Raw genomic sequence first — 17011 nt, forward strand, 5'->3', positions numbered from 1 at the left:
AAGACCATCCAAAAAACAACATAAAACCTATTTATTACCAATTACTTCTATAATCAATTCGCAGTACAAAATATCAATAATTAATATATATTTAAGAAAAAAAACAAGCAAAAACAAAGTAAAAAGCATTTACCTTAAAAGACAAAATGTGTCATAACAATTCTCCCAATTATTTTATTCTTGTATCAAATTCAAACTGTAAACTAAACCCTTATGTGTCTGCATATCATCACATACATATACGGAATTAGTTTTGTTTATTCTTTTAATTATACATGTCAATATACAAAGAGCAGTGACTAAAACTGTGCTAAACATAAACGCTTGAAATATAAATTACCTGAATATACAACCATAACACATACCTACATACTTTATTTTGCATTTTGTCTCTGATTATAATGCAGTTATTTATCTATTATTTATCTATTCAAGCATTACAGATACTTTTTGTAATTTTTAGAACAGAGTTCTCAGCATAAATTTTTTCAACTACTTTCCTTTTTCTGCCTTTCCCTTGAAAAGCAGGCATTAATATGTTTTGTTCTCAGATGCTTCTAAAGACAATAAGTCTTGAAAGTGTGAAGATGCCCTTTGTAAATACAGTCCATTCAAACATTAATATTTTTCTTGTGCTGGATCACTTTTTATTTGCTCCTCAAAGTCCCATTTAGAGACTATGCCTTCATAATCAAGAGACTGTCAACATACATACTTTTCCTGAAACTGCTGTAAAAATTACCGAAAAGGCATTTTTGATGACAAATTCTCTGCATCACTGGCTGGAGGTACACAGCTAAGTGTGTCTTCTTCACTACTGGCAAACAATCACAAGCATTTTAATCTTCATATGTGTTTAATCATTTCAGTAAAAATATAAGCACTGTTTGGAACTTAAAAGGGTTTCTTTGGAAAACTGAACTGTCACAGTATTTTCACATCATGTTCTCTGAAAGCTTTTCTGAATTTTATTGATTTGATGCTATGCTGGAAGTAAGAAATAAAATTGCCATAACTATATTTAATTGACATATCTAATTAGTATATCTAATTCAGAAGCATTCACAATGGCATGTGGAGAATTGAAAACATGTTCACCGTACACGTTTGCAGAACACGATTATCACACCATGAAATTCCATGTACACAGAAAAAAATAAACAGAAGATAGTTCTCAAGCATCATCTGCACTTACACTGTAAACGATAAAGGTACAGGTATGAGAAGTGCCTCTCTAGACTGTAAATCAATCACAGCAGGATAATTTTCTTCCTAATAGGTTTTAAGATTTGCATATCATCTTATTACATTACAGCCGCCACTTGAGCGCATACAGAGTATGCATAGCAATACTCTTTATCTGACTTCTAAAGTTCTTCCTGAACTTTGTGAACTTGGCAGTCTTCCCATTTCCATGTATTAAAATATCACATTCACAGAATGAATTACAATCAAGCTGGAAAGCATATCCCTGATTGTTCAACTCAAGCACAAAATTAAGTAAAGCAGACAAGTTTATATACTCTAATCTTTGAAGAATTGTCCACTGGTTAGAAATTAATCTGATATTCAGATGACCCAGGAACACTTTAACAGTCATCTTCAGTCAGCCTGCATGCCCTTCAGATGTACACAAGACAAGATACGCAGAAAATTAGGCAGAAGCATTTCTTAGTTTTTAGTCTACACATGCAAGAAGACTCAGAAACTTAGGCTCCTGAGTTCCCTACTCAACAGTGGTAAGAATGATGCACTGTGTATCAGGACTCACATTAGTTATTAGTTAGAACCTACCCTACCCACAGAATGTCTAAAAGTCTCAGCCTCTCACAAGATCTGTTTTTCCCATTATTCAAAAAAACGAGAAAAAGAGTGAAAAATCCACAGAGATATTCTAAGAACATAAATAAAATTAAAGGCATTTCAAAATGACTAAGAATGACTAGGAAGTTTGTTAGAATGTTTCACCAGTGTATACTTGTTTATTGATATCATGTTTACTGTCTAATGAAGGAATTAAGAAGTCCATCAGTCCACAGGTGGTAATTTCCTAGTTTTAGGAATAAAAATGGAAAAAACAATAAAATTGCAAAATCAAAAGTACACAGTAAAAATGCAATTACTAATACTGTTTTGACGATTCCACATAGGACGTTATCTACAACTCAAATACTGTACAAAATGCATTTGTTACTAGGCAACCATCTAGTTAAGTAATTTTATAAATGAGTTTTACTCTGCTTCCAATGAACCCTGAAAACACTGTGCTCTCAGTCCTCCATTTAGAACATATTTAAAAATCTAGAGGTACTGAAAAAATGTAGCCATGCAGAAAGCACTATTAGAAGCCATATTATTTTCCCTCAGTGAAATATTAAGTACACAATACTTTGCCTTAAGAAATGACATTCTGAATATACCTATTAAGAGATTTCTATGCCCTGCACAGTGCCAGGTCAGTTTTTCTTGAATGACAGAATGTCTTTTCATGCTGTATTTACTGTTTTTGTTCCCAAACTAAGAAACAAAATGAAATATGAACCTTTCTACAAATCAATTTAACTTCTTTACCATATTATGAAAGAACACAAAACATATGACAATGACTATCACCTTTTAAATTCCATGGATCTATCACAGAAATGGAAAAATGTTCACATACCAGTAATAAAAAATGACATGCAGAATAACTTCCTGACATCGCTTCCATGCAAAGTAACAGAAAAGCTTCTGAACATTAAATCACGTATCTCATACGTAATATTTTCCAAGCAAATGGAGATAAGTTATTTTTTCAAAATAGTATTTTGCTTTAGAAAAGTCATTTTTACACAACTACAAGGTTGCCAGAAAATATAACAAGATAGACCTAGACTTGTGTAAAGCATTAGACATATGGCTGCACAACATACTGTTTAAAAATAACATCACAGAATAGCAAGAAAACATGTATTAAATTTATCACAAGCTGATGAACTAACAGATTTTAAAGAGAATGTATAATTTAAGAAACAGCAATTAAAAAAAAAGGATGCCTCTAATTGCTTTGTAAGCCTGATTTTATTCAAGAATTTTAACCACGATACACAGTAAATAAAAAATAAGTGGTGACAAGAAGTGCAGGTAACCTGCGGAATTAATATAACTGATGTGTAAGTCAGCCATACAGATAAATCTAAGTTCATGGTCCCATTCAAACTAAATTCCTTTTAATTTAGCTCATTCTAAACCTGGCCATAGCTGCAAAATGAGACACTATTCTCAGGGAACATTCTTATGGTAACAAGTGAATCCTGCAGGAACTATAAAGAGGTTTGAAGACTTAATGAACAAGCATCTGAACGCAAGCTCCAAAGATAATGTAGCAAATTAAGTACATGCAATTCATAGAGGTATAAAGCGGATAGAACTGATTAATAGAAGGAAAACACTCTACCTCTGTATACGTCACTACCAAAACTAACACAACAGTTAGTTCTGTTAGTTCTATACCCAGTTTTGTTGATGTTTTAAAAATACAATAACAAATATAAGAAAGTCCAGTTAAAAGCTCCACAACACTCTAGTTAGAAACAAAAAAGTGCTGTAGAAGGTTTCAGTAAGCTTGTTAGATTTATCCTGTAATAGAATATGCTGAGAAACTTGCTCAAATAAGGAACATCAAAGAGACAAAAGACTAACAGCAGTCACTCACTACTCATAAGAAATTAAGAGTCAAATGAAGTGCAAATGCCATTCTAGTCCCAAATGACACATATAGGAACTACAGTGAAGTACCATTAGACACAAAATATATAAGTCTAAGCAGCTGGGTTTAGGCCATTATCTATCAGCTTTGATTTTTTTTTTTAACTGCTCTAGTTTTCTTCAGCAAGAATGGGATTCCAAGCACCTAAAAATTCTTTATTAGAAAACAATACAGCACTTAGCTTTGGGTGAGAAACCTCTGAACTTGTTTGCTTCTGATTTCTAGTAAGGAGGTAAAAGAGAGAACCAAAGAGAAAAAAAGAGGTAAAAGAGATAATAAGGAACTAGAGATGCTGCAAATGCATCCAGACCAAGGAAAGACACATGATGGCTGAGAGAAAAAGTTTCTTAAACTAGGTGTCATGAGGAAAGAAAGCTCAGAAAGGAAACATGAGGATTTCCAGGGGAAAGAGAACTCCACCACCTCATGGTCACTGCAGCCAAGGTTGCCTTTGATATTCACATCCCCAAAGCACCCCTCCCTTTTTGGAGAGTATGAGGTACAGCAGAACACCTCTTCTTAAGAGCTACTCTATTGCTTGAAGGAGGAAGATCTCATCAATGCACTCCAGAAACATCCCAGATGGCTTGTCCTGCTGTGTTGTCCCACCTATTATTTATCTAGCAACTTTACTAATCTAATACAAAAATATAAAGCAATTGAAAATTAAATTTGAAGAATAAGACAGATGAAAAGAGTATTTGTGTGTCTAAGATGGGAGCTTCGGTTCCCCCGAATCTGAGAAATCTTTTACTATAGAATCTCTTTAATTTAATTTATCATTCACATAGTTGAGAGGAGATATCAAAACTGATGTATCACTCAAGTATAATATTCAGCATGCATTATCCCATATGAAGACAGGCTGAGAAAGCTGGGGCTGTTCAGCCTGGAGAAGAGAAGGCTGCGTGGAGACCTCATAGCAGCCTTCCAGTATCTGAAGGGGGCCTACAGGGATGCTGGGGAGGGACTATTCATTAGGGACTGTAGTGATAGGACAAGGGGTAACGGGTTGAAACTTAAACAGCAGAGGTTTAGATTGGATATAAGGAAGAAATTCTTTACTGTTAGGGTGGTGAGGCACTGGAATGGGTTGCCCAGGGAGGTAGTGAATGTTCCATCCCTGGCAGTGTTCAAGACCAGGTTGGATAAAGCCTTGGGTAATATGGTTTAGTGTGAGGTGTCTCTGCCCATGGCAGGGGGGTTGGAACTAGATGATCTTGAGGTCCTTTCCAATCCTAACTATTCTATGATTCTATGATTTTCTGAAAAAAATACCTAAAAGCAGCAAAGAAGTCATTGAAATCTCTGGGTAATTATGACAAAATAATTCAGTGTCCTTTAAAAGCAGTCAAGTATTTTTTCTTTCAAGCTAATAAGCTTACTAGATATTACAGAAGTGTGGAAAGTTTTATTAAAAAGTTTAAACATTTCAGTTTTATATCTGCATTATGCTCTTCACTAAAACTTTAAACTTCAAAGCTATAAATTGGATTCAAAGAAGTTGTTTGATGTTATACCTACAGTATATGAGAGCTCAAAGCAATTTCCCCACCAAAATGTTTAGCAAAATCAATTTAAGTCACTTGCAAAAACATTTTCTAAAATTTGAAAAGTGCAGACATACACAAATACTGTTCATTCTGCTGTGAGTAAAGCTGCCAGCAATTCCAATATATATGCTCCTTCCAGGTTAAAAACCCCACCTGATTAAAAAAAAAATGCTGGAAGTTAAAACATACATGTTAAAAGTCTTACAGTAAGTGGTGTGTCTCAGTGTTCATCTGGGGCAAAGTACAACAATAATTCAAATATTCTGAGGTACAGTTAGGACAGACCTACTAATGCATCAGGATATTCCTGTTTTGAAAAGGCACTTTTATAGCTGTATTTGTGCAGCATACAAATACAGACCTCAAAACATTCTTTTCTGGCATAGTTATAGACCCAAGTAGTCAGTTGAACACTAATTCTTAAAAAGACCCACTGAAAACAGGAAAAAAAAAAGCCATTGTCTATTTCTCTATTTTTCTACCATCCAACAAAACAAGAGGGATGGTTTTCTATAAGACAGGATAACAAGCCCTGCAAAATGTAGAAGGCACTACATTATAAGTCCTGACCTGCACAGGAATCAGGACATTGAATTATATACAAGCCAGGTAAGTTTGATCCAGATGAAACTATAGGTAGACACCATAATCATAAAGAGGCTATTATGATTGACTGAAAAGGTTGAAGTAGTATTTCAATGAATTTATCACAGTTCTCTCCTGAAAGTGATACAAATGACTGTTCCAGGCCAGACCAAAAATCAAACTACTTCAGTTCATTGTCTTCCACAGTGGTCAAAAGGGACAGTATTGAAATTGGGAAAATGCCATCATGGAATCATAGCATGGTTTGGATTGTAAGGGACCTGAAAGAACATCTAGTTCCAAACCCCTGCCATGAGCAGGGACACTTCCCACTAGACCAGGTTGCTCAAAGGGCCATCCAGCCTGGCCTTAAACATTTCCAGGGATGGGGCATCAATGTTTTCTCTATGCAATCTGGTATTTGCCATCATAAGCCCTGGTTACTACAGCACTCAGTATGATCTAAGAACTATTAATGTGCAACAGATTTTTCCTTGAATTACCTGTCTAATCACTTTCTGAATCTCTCCACTACAACTTAGGAAAAACTAGTCAATATTTCTGATGTTTTAAACCAGTATACAAATCAGGCAATTCATCTGAGCAATTACTGAATTACCACAGTGGTGTAATTGACATAAGGACATTTTAGATTGATGCTGTCAACATCTTTTTTTTGTGTTTTTTTTCCCTTCTGTTTTTTTAGAACTGAACAGTTAGCCTTGCCTCCAGCATGCATGAATATGTAATGAGTATGATGTTTCTATAGATATCAATGAAAAATATATTCTAGAACTACTTTCAGAAGGGCTCAAGAGGAGCTTAATATTTTATACAGCATCATCGCAGTCAGAAGGATATTCTCCAGGGGCAGGCTGAATATTCTGAATTTTGTTCTTCCAAACATTTATGAATTTGCATCAAAATGATATAATTGAACTATGAGCAGGGAACAAAGCAAAGAAATTTAACCAAATATTTTTTCTTTCCAAAATACCATTAAAATATTATTAGATGTGGTATTTTTGCAGTTGAAACACCTGTAGTAGTATTTTCACTAAAACCCTGTGAAATACTTCTGAAATCAGAAAACTTATGTCACCTTTTCTGGTCATGAAATAAAAGTTCCAGTAATTTCAAAATTAGTTATGGATCTATACTGCAAATTTCACAGAGCTATGCTTGCAGTATAACATTTCAGCACCATTTTTAAAACTAGTCCTTTTATTATTTGTTTCCATAGTAAAAAGTTAAAACAGTTGTGCAAAACATCTCCTATTTCTCTCTCTCCATGCTCTCTGGAATGTTTGTAATTAAAAATATTTTTGTTTGGGAATGTTTTCTACTGCATAGTTCTAAAAATTTCTACAAGCAGTTTTGTTTTCTGTTTAACTGGGTTTTTTTCTAGCATACTTCTTATACTACAAATTTTCCCTCTCTTCTACTACCTTCTTGTGATCTCCAATACTGCCTTTCTTATCAACTTAGAACAAATAAGGTCTTCAGAAAGGTGGTGAGATAGTTAATTTCAAGATTTGTGTCTTGTTTTTCTTCCCACCTGTTTCACTGAAGGAATGGTTCCAAATGAGTAGCTTCAATTGCAGATGAATTGAACTCCAACTTGATAGGTAAAACAAACCCTGAAACCCTAGAAGATTAAAGCACCCTAGAGAGCTATTTTTTAAATGATTCTTGAAGCAAGATACTGCTGTATTACAATAAATGCACTAAAGGTAGGATTCAGTACCCAACACATAACTGCCTCAAATTTTATATTCCTTAAATTACCTGCACAGGCTTTACAGACACAAAAGGAAAGGATCTATGGGAGATTTGTGTCCAAATGAAGCAGAAACAGAATGCCAAGCTAAATAATGTAGGGCAGATAAAATGGCTCTAGACATCTATTTCAGGCAGTTGAAGCCAACCTTACACATCTTACAAAATTTCATATTAAAAAATTAATGTCTTGCAATCTGATGGAAAGACAATGAACATCATAGTAACCACTAAAATCTGAGATTCTTTACTTTAAAGACACCTAAAGAAAACAAGGTTATCAAAACCATTAAAGAAAGAAAACAGAATATTGAACAGGTTAAGCTTTAGTGCTCTTGACACAGTCACTGTAAGAGTGACAGAGCACTGGAACAGGTTGCCCAGGGGGGTTGTGGAGTCTCCTTCGCTGGAGATATTCAAGGCCCGCCTGGACAAGTTCCTGTGTGATGTACTCTAGGTTACACTGCTCTTGCAGGGGGGTTGGATTAGATGATCTTTTGAGGTCCCTTCCAACCCTCGGGATTCTGTGATTCTGTGTAAACTTTATAAAGCCCTACTCTTCATTATAAACGAATTTAAATCTTCCAAGTTTAGCTTCTTTTAAGGAGTTCTTACTTATGTTGTTCTTTATAGATAAACTTTACAGTTTCTGCACTGGAATCCAGCAGACACCCATTGTATTTGGTTCTTAGAGGAGATAGATGGCTCAGACAGCTTTAACAAGATTAGTGCAGCTTTGTCAAGAAAAACAATCTTGAAATCTAAAACATTTTAAACATTTAACACTCTACAAATAGAGACATAACAATACCAACTGTGTTTATTTTTAATTTGTTACAGATTATTTTGTATTGACATACTTTTGCTCTGCATGACAAGAAAAAAAAAACCAAAAAAAATCCCCACGAAAGAACAGCACTCTATCCTCTCCTTACCATTATATATTCATCTTAATTCCACCCTTTTGATTCATCCCTAAATTCCACATTTTATTTTCTTGCAAATACACATTCTACCATTGAGACCAATCTTATTTATTGCCTAACTCAATCCTTCTTTCGTGTAAGATTAAAGAACAAACCCCACACACCCATCCTTTTCTCCTTTTGCCATTTTAAATCTTGGCATTTAGAAAGTATTACTAAAGTGTGTGAGGGGGAACACCAATTATGCTAAACTAAAAATTATGTAGCAACGCAGAAAGTTTCACCTAGATTTAAGACACTATATTAAAAAAAAAAGAAGAAAAAAATTCTTCTAGCAAAACTGCTAAATAAAAATCAGCATTCCTCATAAGAAAATACTTTCAATGTGGGTTATGTTAAAAATTTAACCTGATTATTATTTGTTTAATAATGTTTAATTTTGCTCTTACTTGTAGAGTAAGTAAATGAATAATGTAAATAAATACTAAGAAATAGCTCTGTAATAAATTAGGTACCCTAGAAATCTGATAGAAATCTAATACAGAAGAGATGATTGAAGACAAAAATCTTCTTTTAGTACAGAATAGCTATAAAACAAATTGTAAACTGTCTAAGCAATTTGATTTCATTGTCCAAGAATTTCTCAGTGTAAAAGCACCAAAATGTATCTATTATTGGAAGAAAATACAGTTCTTTTGGAGATTTTTTTCTCTTACCTGTCGTAAAGTACGTGCTACTATACTTTCAAGTACTGGTCCTCTATCTTCATGTAACAGATGAACTTCATCGAGAATCAAGAGTTTAACCATCTGAGAGAGGGCTACATCACCAACACTTTTTCTTGTCACAACATCCCATTTCTCTGGAGTAGTCACAAGCATCTAGTAGAACAGAAAAAACAAAATATTAAGCATTTACAAAGAAAAATCCAGACTAAAATTTATTAAAAACCAGTATTTTTGTATACAGCAAGTAAATGCACTGTAGAACTTAACAAACTATCTTAAGTCTTACCTATTTTTTATATGATGCAGCCACACTTTGCTGCATCTACATGTGTTGGATGGTCATTAGTAGTACTCAGCATGGAAATTATAGTAATATAAAGTAATAACTTCAAGTTACTGTATATCATATGTACACATTTTCCACATTAAAACAATGAGACAGTTATTCAGAATCAACTCATTATATAATCGTGTGAGTTACTTGATATATATGTCCCACTAAAAATTAACTACAATAAAATATTTCTAAGCTTCACCACACCACAGCAAGCACCTAGGACCCCACCCTGTGAAATGGTTCCTCTCTAAGGCACACTTTCAAGATGCACATCTTAATATTTTGATCCTTGCACTGGCAAAACAGATTAAACAACTTCCACAAGTTCTGGAAAAGGTAGTTTACGAACTTCATTGTTTCACATAGGTCAGTGGTAAGTCCCTATTACAGTGCCATTTCTTGCATGGTTTTGCAATGGCTTCTCTTTTTGCATAAATCCCTAAGTAACAGACTATTGAAGAGATAAAACTGAGGTACATTCAATTTACAGTTGCCACAGAATTGTAGTATCCTCCATTCCCCACACCGACAACATACTCAGCATACTTATTTGATCTTAACACAACAATCTTAGAAAGCAGTTTTTTAAAATTCAAAATCAAAGTGGTCACTCAAAGAAAGGATCTCATTCCTCGCTCCGAAAGATTCTCAGCAGCTGTTTTAAATAGAAATGCAAATTTCTCCTGAACTATTCAACAAAATAATTTTATTTAGGTGCTAACTGCTAAGTATAAAATGCCCCTAGAAATAAATCTCACCCGTTCAGTAATAAATTCAGTAGTAACTTGCCTGCAAGTTATGACTATAATTCAAGGGCAATTATTTATTGCCTATTCATAACAAATATAATGAATCACTGTCCATCAAAGCTAGAGATTCCTGGAACAGGCACAAAGCTTACCTTACAACCTCACTTACTGTACAAAAAAAAGAAATTAGAACTGCTGAAATAAAGGTTCCTCTTAAATTTATACATTCAGAAATAAGACACTACTAAGATGACACACAGTTCAATCTTATAGATGATAATGCTGCGACAGCAAATATACTAGAAAGCCCCTACAAAAGCTTACACACACCCCATTGTTTTTATCTAGGCAGCATTTGCTATATTCTAAGCAGCCATGGTAGATTATTAAAAATGTATATAAATTAAAAGTTTACCAGACCCTATCAGCATCCAATCTCAAATTCAACCAGATAATGTAAACCCAAGAGAATATGAGTTTCATGACATTTTCTTCTCAAACAAAATCTTGCCTGTAAGAACACAATGAACAAATAAGAAAAATTAACATTGCTGCACTAAATTCCAGACTGACAAAAAAACCCAAACATCAAGACAGGTTAGGTGGCTTCCAAATGTGATGCTGTGAGGTATATAAACAGCACACATTAATGCACCACCAAAACCAGTTTCTTAGCACAGAAATTATGAAAAGAAAGGTGTAAAAACACTGGGTAATTATGAATAATGCTTCAAGGCTCTGGCTAAGAAAAGCAGACACAGAGAACTAGCAGACTTACAAAACCTTTATGAAAATTGCTTCTCCAAATTTGAGCAAGGACATTTCTTCCCATCAGAAGATTCAATTACATTAAATACCACCAGCATAGTATTAACAGCTTTTAGAAATAAATTCTTTGCTGTCTCAACATTTTTGAAACCCAGCTTGACAGACTTCACAGCTACAGAATCAAAGAATGGTTGAGGTTGGAAGCAAGATCTGGAGGTCATCTTGCCCAACTCTCCAGTTCAAGTGGGGCTAGCTAAAACCTAGTTGCCTAGGAACATATTGAGACAGCTTTTGGGTATCTCCAGCATTGAAGACGCCACAACCCCACTGGGCAACCTGCGCCAGTGCTTAGTCATCCTCATCAAGTGTCTCATGTTCAGACACAACCTGCTGTGTTTCAGTTTGTGCCCATTTGCCTCTGGTCCTGTCACCAGGCATCACTGAATAAACCCTGGCTCTGTCTTCCTCTCTCTTCCCTCCAGTCTTATCCCATGGGACTATTCTAAGCAGATCTCTGGGGAAGCCAAAGTCTGCTCTCCTGAAGTATAGGCTTGTGAGCATGTTGTTCCTTCTCCAGATCCTTAACTCCACCATCTCATGGTCATTGCAGTCATCTGCTTTTGATCTTCACATCCCCAAGAAGCCCCCTCCTCACTGGCTCCTCTATAACCTGGAGGAGGAAGTTCTCATCAATGCACTCCAGGAACCTCCTGGATTGCATACATTCTCCTGTGTTTCTTTCAGAATATTAGAAAAAGTGTATCTTACAGAACACATGCACTTACAAACACTGTCTTCTTCACTTGATTGCTACAAGATATATCCTGATAATATATATTCTCCTCAGAGAAATACTTTTCCCTGCACTGCCTCACAATATTGTTCCAGTCCAATTATTTTACCATCAGAATATATCAGTCTTTACTAATTACCAAGAATTACTCCTGGAAAGACTTTGTGATATTACAGACTGTCCTGCAAAAATTAAAACTTAACATATGACTCACTAAGTCGCTAATATCACTGAGAGAATAGTGGGGTGGGAGGGGTGCTTCTATGTTTTGTTGAAATATTACTGGGTGCATTTTGTTAGCAAATACAGATTTTTCAAATGCTTGTAGAAAATAGTAGGTGTAAAAATGTATGACCATAATTTATTAACACTACTACAGATGCAACTGTTATCACTTTAAAATGAGCCATGTCAACCACAAAAAATTAGCAGCTGTGCTTCCACAGAACATTAATTAGCAAACAGTGAGGAAATATATTTAGCAATGCATATTAAGACTTTAAGGTGTGAAATACTACAAATGCAAGCTACTTAGCTAATTTGCTAAATCTAAATTGGCAATGTGCAGATCGCAGGGTTTTTTTTTTAATGTCAGTCATGTTATCAGGATATATATTTAAACTGGTATCATTAATTTTTCTGTTTCTAAGTGATGACTACATATTCATTATAATGGTCTTTTACTTTGATCCTATCCTAAAACTCAAAGTAATGACCTTAATTAAAAGCTATATTTGATATACTGTCTTATTTAGTAAGACCAGAGATCTCCAGAGAATGTCTGGCCAGAAAATGTGATTGGTTCTTATATTTATTTTGCAGATAAAAATTATAGTTGGAAAAAAACTCCTTCAAAAACCCCCCAAATCATCTCTGTGGTCTAAAACCATAAATTGAATTCAAATATGTAATGTGCTAATTAAAAATAGCTAAAAGAAAATGTTGATAATCAGCAAATGTTAACAATTATTTTTTCAATCAAAATAATAAAGCAGCATTATGATCCATCTCATAATTAGTTTTAAATGCAGTAGTGGCTTTTCTTTTTATAATTAATTTTCAGAAACAATGTATTTTATCCACAAAGTTATAAATTCAAAACTCAGATTCAGCAAAAGGATTCTGCTTTCTGTTTGGGGGCAAGAGAAGGACACAGTAACCAAGCCTTGAAGCATCTTTTTAATATTTTTTCTTTTTACTTTGACTTGAGTTATCAGCACACTGAGAAGCATGTTCATTTATATTGCTATTTTGCCACTTCACCTCTTTCAGTATTGAAATAGCTAGAAGATAAAGTGTCACATTTGCTTAATGAACTGCAACTCATGCACGACATTTCAATCTGGCTTTTGTATTAGGGTATGGCTGAATAGAAATGGGTTAACTGTCAATATTTCTACTGTCAACTTATATTTCTCTCCACACATACAATTCTCATTTTCCAGTGCTTTTTGGATTATCATTAGTAACTATTCCACGTCTACTTCTACTAGGAAAAACATGGGCTTATCACAAAGTCTTTTGTCTTAGGTGAACACTGCTGCTCAATTTTACTTTTATATCAAAAAAGTTAACAGTTTATAAAAAAACAAACCAAACCAAAAAAACTTTCAAACCAAAATTATTTATTTTACCTTTGGAGTTATTTAACCTATCCCAACAGTACTTTGCATAATGTTTTGGTAAGAACTCAAAAAAAAGTCACTTTGAAAAATGGAGTCAACAGGGATGACGCTAGCTGATAATTTCCATGTCAACTGACAAAACTTTGAATGACTGTGAAAATTAATTTTTCTATAATTGCATAATTTTTAACTATTTTTGTCAGTTTCTCTTTAGTACTCTTAGAAGCCAGACTTCACTATATGAGGCAGTTAAGTTTTCACCACAGTTAAAAAATCATATAATCATAAAATGCAGTGGTTTGTTGCTGGATTTAGGTGTTTCTTCTTAGTCTGGAAAGGCTTAGGGTCTTGCTGAAATCAAATGATCTTCCATTAATTTCTTAGAGTCCAACATTAAGTTCTAGCAGTTGGCACAGCCTGCAGGTTCACCTTTTCAATAGTTCACTTGCAATCCTTTGAATTTTTTTGCTGCTTTAAGTTCTCCAAAACACATTTGCACATGACTAGTAACTATTTTCTGCTTGAGCAATTTTTGCAACACTCTGAGACTAGTAAAGCTATGATTATCCTCTCAAATTCCCACTCCCACAGGTACATTCACAGACAAAAATATTTCAGACCAAACTTCATAAAATATTTTAAAATATTTAAATTTTAAGTTCTTCAAGACCATTTTCAAGAACATTTTTCCTCTCTTTACCCACTTTAGCCTGCAAGTCACTTAGCTGACTTTTTGTCCCTTTCATACATACAACAATAAATCAAAAATCAGGAAAAAAAACCCACAGATAACTTCCTAATTACTATGATTTCCAGGAAACAATTAGAAAAGACCTGTATCATTCTGTGTGCCAGGTACTGTCACAACAAAATGTATAAAGAACTGGTTTACTTGGATTTCAAGTTAAATATCAACTGGGATGACAGGAGAAAAGGACTGGTGTCCCATTTTTGGTTTTGATAATATACCATTATGATTACAAAGAAGAGGGAGAACAGTTGGTAGAGATTCATCAGGTTAGTAAATTCAACTCTCCCTGCCCTGCTACCTTAAAAGAGGATTCTTAAAACAGTCTACCTTACATCTGTTCAAACCCTTCTGAAAGGTAAGGCATCATTAGTAAAGTAGGCATGCATGGCAAATTTTAAACATGTTCTCATTTCAGGTTTTTGCTTTATCAGACCTGATAACAACCTTAATTTTGTGACTGACAATGGGTTTATATAAGGTTGTATATTGTGACAGTAAATACAAACCAAACACACTTTTAGCAATTTATCTTCAAACAGATTTTTTTAAGTTTTTATTCCTAATGCACATGATAAACAGAATTCGACTATTATTTAAATACAGGACTTTTGAATGAATTGCTGAAAAGATTGCAAAGGAAAGACTTTGTTATATTTCTTATAGCAGAGATTTAATGGACATTCCTGAGAATAAAAATGAAACATTCCCAACAAACAGCAGAAACAGAAGATTGAAAACTAGTCTGCTGTAATTGGTGCCACTCAGAACATAGATATTGCTGTCAGTGAGCTGTTCGATAAAATAATTTTTACAAAGTGAGTATGAGTAAAGGCTTTTGTGGAACTACAAAAATGGTATAACCATTAGATATTAAGTCCAAATAAAGAATTGTCAATCTTACAGGCACTGGACTTTGCCAGTAAAACAATCACAGAGGACTACCCTAAACTGAACTGATGAATAACTCTGAATAGAAAAATAAAAAACACGGCAAAAGAGGTAGAAAAGTCTGAAGCACCAAAACAAAGGATGCACAACCCAAAATCTTTTGTGGAAATCTCTCACAACTGCACAAATAGAGCAGTTGCTCTGCCTCCAAAATATTTCACTTTTCTTCAGCTCTTCTGTGTTTTAATTTTCCTGCTACTGTGTTCACAAATGATGAGCAGTAGTTCTTTATGTACAGTATTTCCAAGAATCATGGTAATCTAAAAGGTTTGATTGCTTTTTGTCTTATTAGTAGGCTCATTCAAATGTTATGCCAAGAACTGTTAGAGATGGCAAGCTGGTGTGCAACTTTCATAAATGTTGGGGAAAACATCTTTTGGGGGATTTTTTCAGAGAAGCAGCTAATACCTGTCATCGGGACTAACATTTATCAATAGTGGTCAATTTTAACATTCAGACATGACCATTACTTAAAAGAATCACCCACAGCAACAAATTGTTCTCACCTAGAAAGGAGAAGGTACCATTTGCTATGGTACACAAAATTTTTTCTACTAAAACATACCTATGTCTCATCATAGATTCAAAAATATCATCATCCTGTATGGCTATAAGAATTTTAACACACATTCTTATGCTGCACTAATAAATGCAGTATGCAAGTCCTTTCTAATAAAGCATTAATATTCTTTATCATTTATTTACTCCCATGCCCTGTGCATGATAACATAGTATTTTAATATGTGGTTATGTAGCTTTCTAGAACATAAAAGGTAGAAAATTGCCTCGTACTTAGACTGCATAGTGTTGATATTCTGAGTACCAGCATTATTCCAGAATAAGCACGCACATTGCCATACTATAAGCAGAGCAGTAGTAGCACGAACTAATACATAGTTTCAACATCTTCCTTTAACAGAGGACATCATATATGAATATGTACAATGGTACACACACATACTTTCAAACATTTGGTCTGTAAGTCTGAATTTGTATTACTGCATACACTGCATACATACATAATATCTATCATTCTTTCTACAACAAAGTTGTAGAATAAGCTCAAGGTTACAATAAACAAACCCAGAGGCTTCTGCATCACAATAATAAAACTTGTTTGTTATGGGAAGTTTCCAAAATTAAATTCTCTTCCCAAAGACGGATCAATATTCACAACATTTCGTGACCATATGTCATCACACCCCTGCAGCACAAAAGAAATATTTTTGTATTTAACGTACCTATATGAAGGTAGCACTTCCTCTTTGCTTTAAAATCATTAGAATAGCTGCTAAATAAGCAGCAAATACTCCATTTATGTTATCTTTTTCTGTGGAATTCACAATATTCTCAAAGCACTGATTAAATTAACAAGTAATACACATTTCCACTGTAATTTCATTCTTCTATTTACTTTATTCTCTTAACAGCCATATCTTTTCCATTTTGCATTAACATTTCTTTGTACCTTTCTTACCTTCTAGTAAGTAATCCTCTTTAATATTTCAGTGGCCTTAGGAAAGAAAAAAGAAAACCAAAACTTATTATAAAAACTAGCTGATGCCTGTGGCTATGTGAGTATCTGCCCTCTTAAAGGCTACCTCCAGTGCTCCTTCTGTGCAATGACCAGTGATGCTGGAGTTACTTGTTTTGTTGTTAGCATAAAAAAGTCTGATTGAAGGTACCACAGACAAAACTAAGGAAAGGTAAAGAAACTAAAC

The 17011-nt window shown here is 34.2% G+C and overlaps 1 protein-coding gene across 2 annotated transcripts in view; it reads right to left on the reverse strand.

Annotated features, from left to right (window-relative positions):
* ASCC3 (activating signal cointegrator 1 complex subunit 3) overlaps positions 1-17011 on the reverse strand; it is a 265394-nt gene that overhangs the window by 156862 nt on the left and 91521 nt on the right. For both annotated transcript variants that reach the window (XM_005145089.3, XM_034060883.1), the window contains exon 11: positions 9308-9472. In XM_005145089.3, the coding sequence (XP_005145146.2) occupies positions 9308-9472 (165 nt within the window). The remainder of the gene's footprint in view (positions 1-9307; positions 9473-17011) is intronic.

Source organism: Melopsittacus undulatus, chromosome 3, assembly GCF_012275295.1.
Source record: "Melopsittacus undulatus isolate bMelUnd1 chromosome 3, bMelUnd1.mat.Z, whole genome shotgun sequence".
Taxonomy (NCBI): Eukaryota; Metazoa; Chordata; class Aves; order Psittaciformes; family Psittaculidae; genus Melopsittacus; species Melopsittacus undulatus.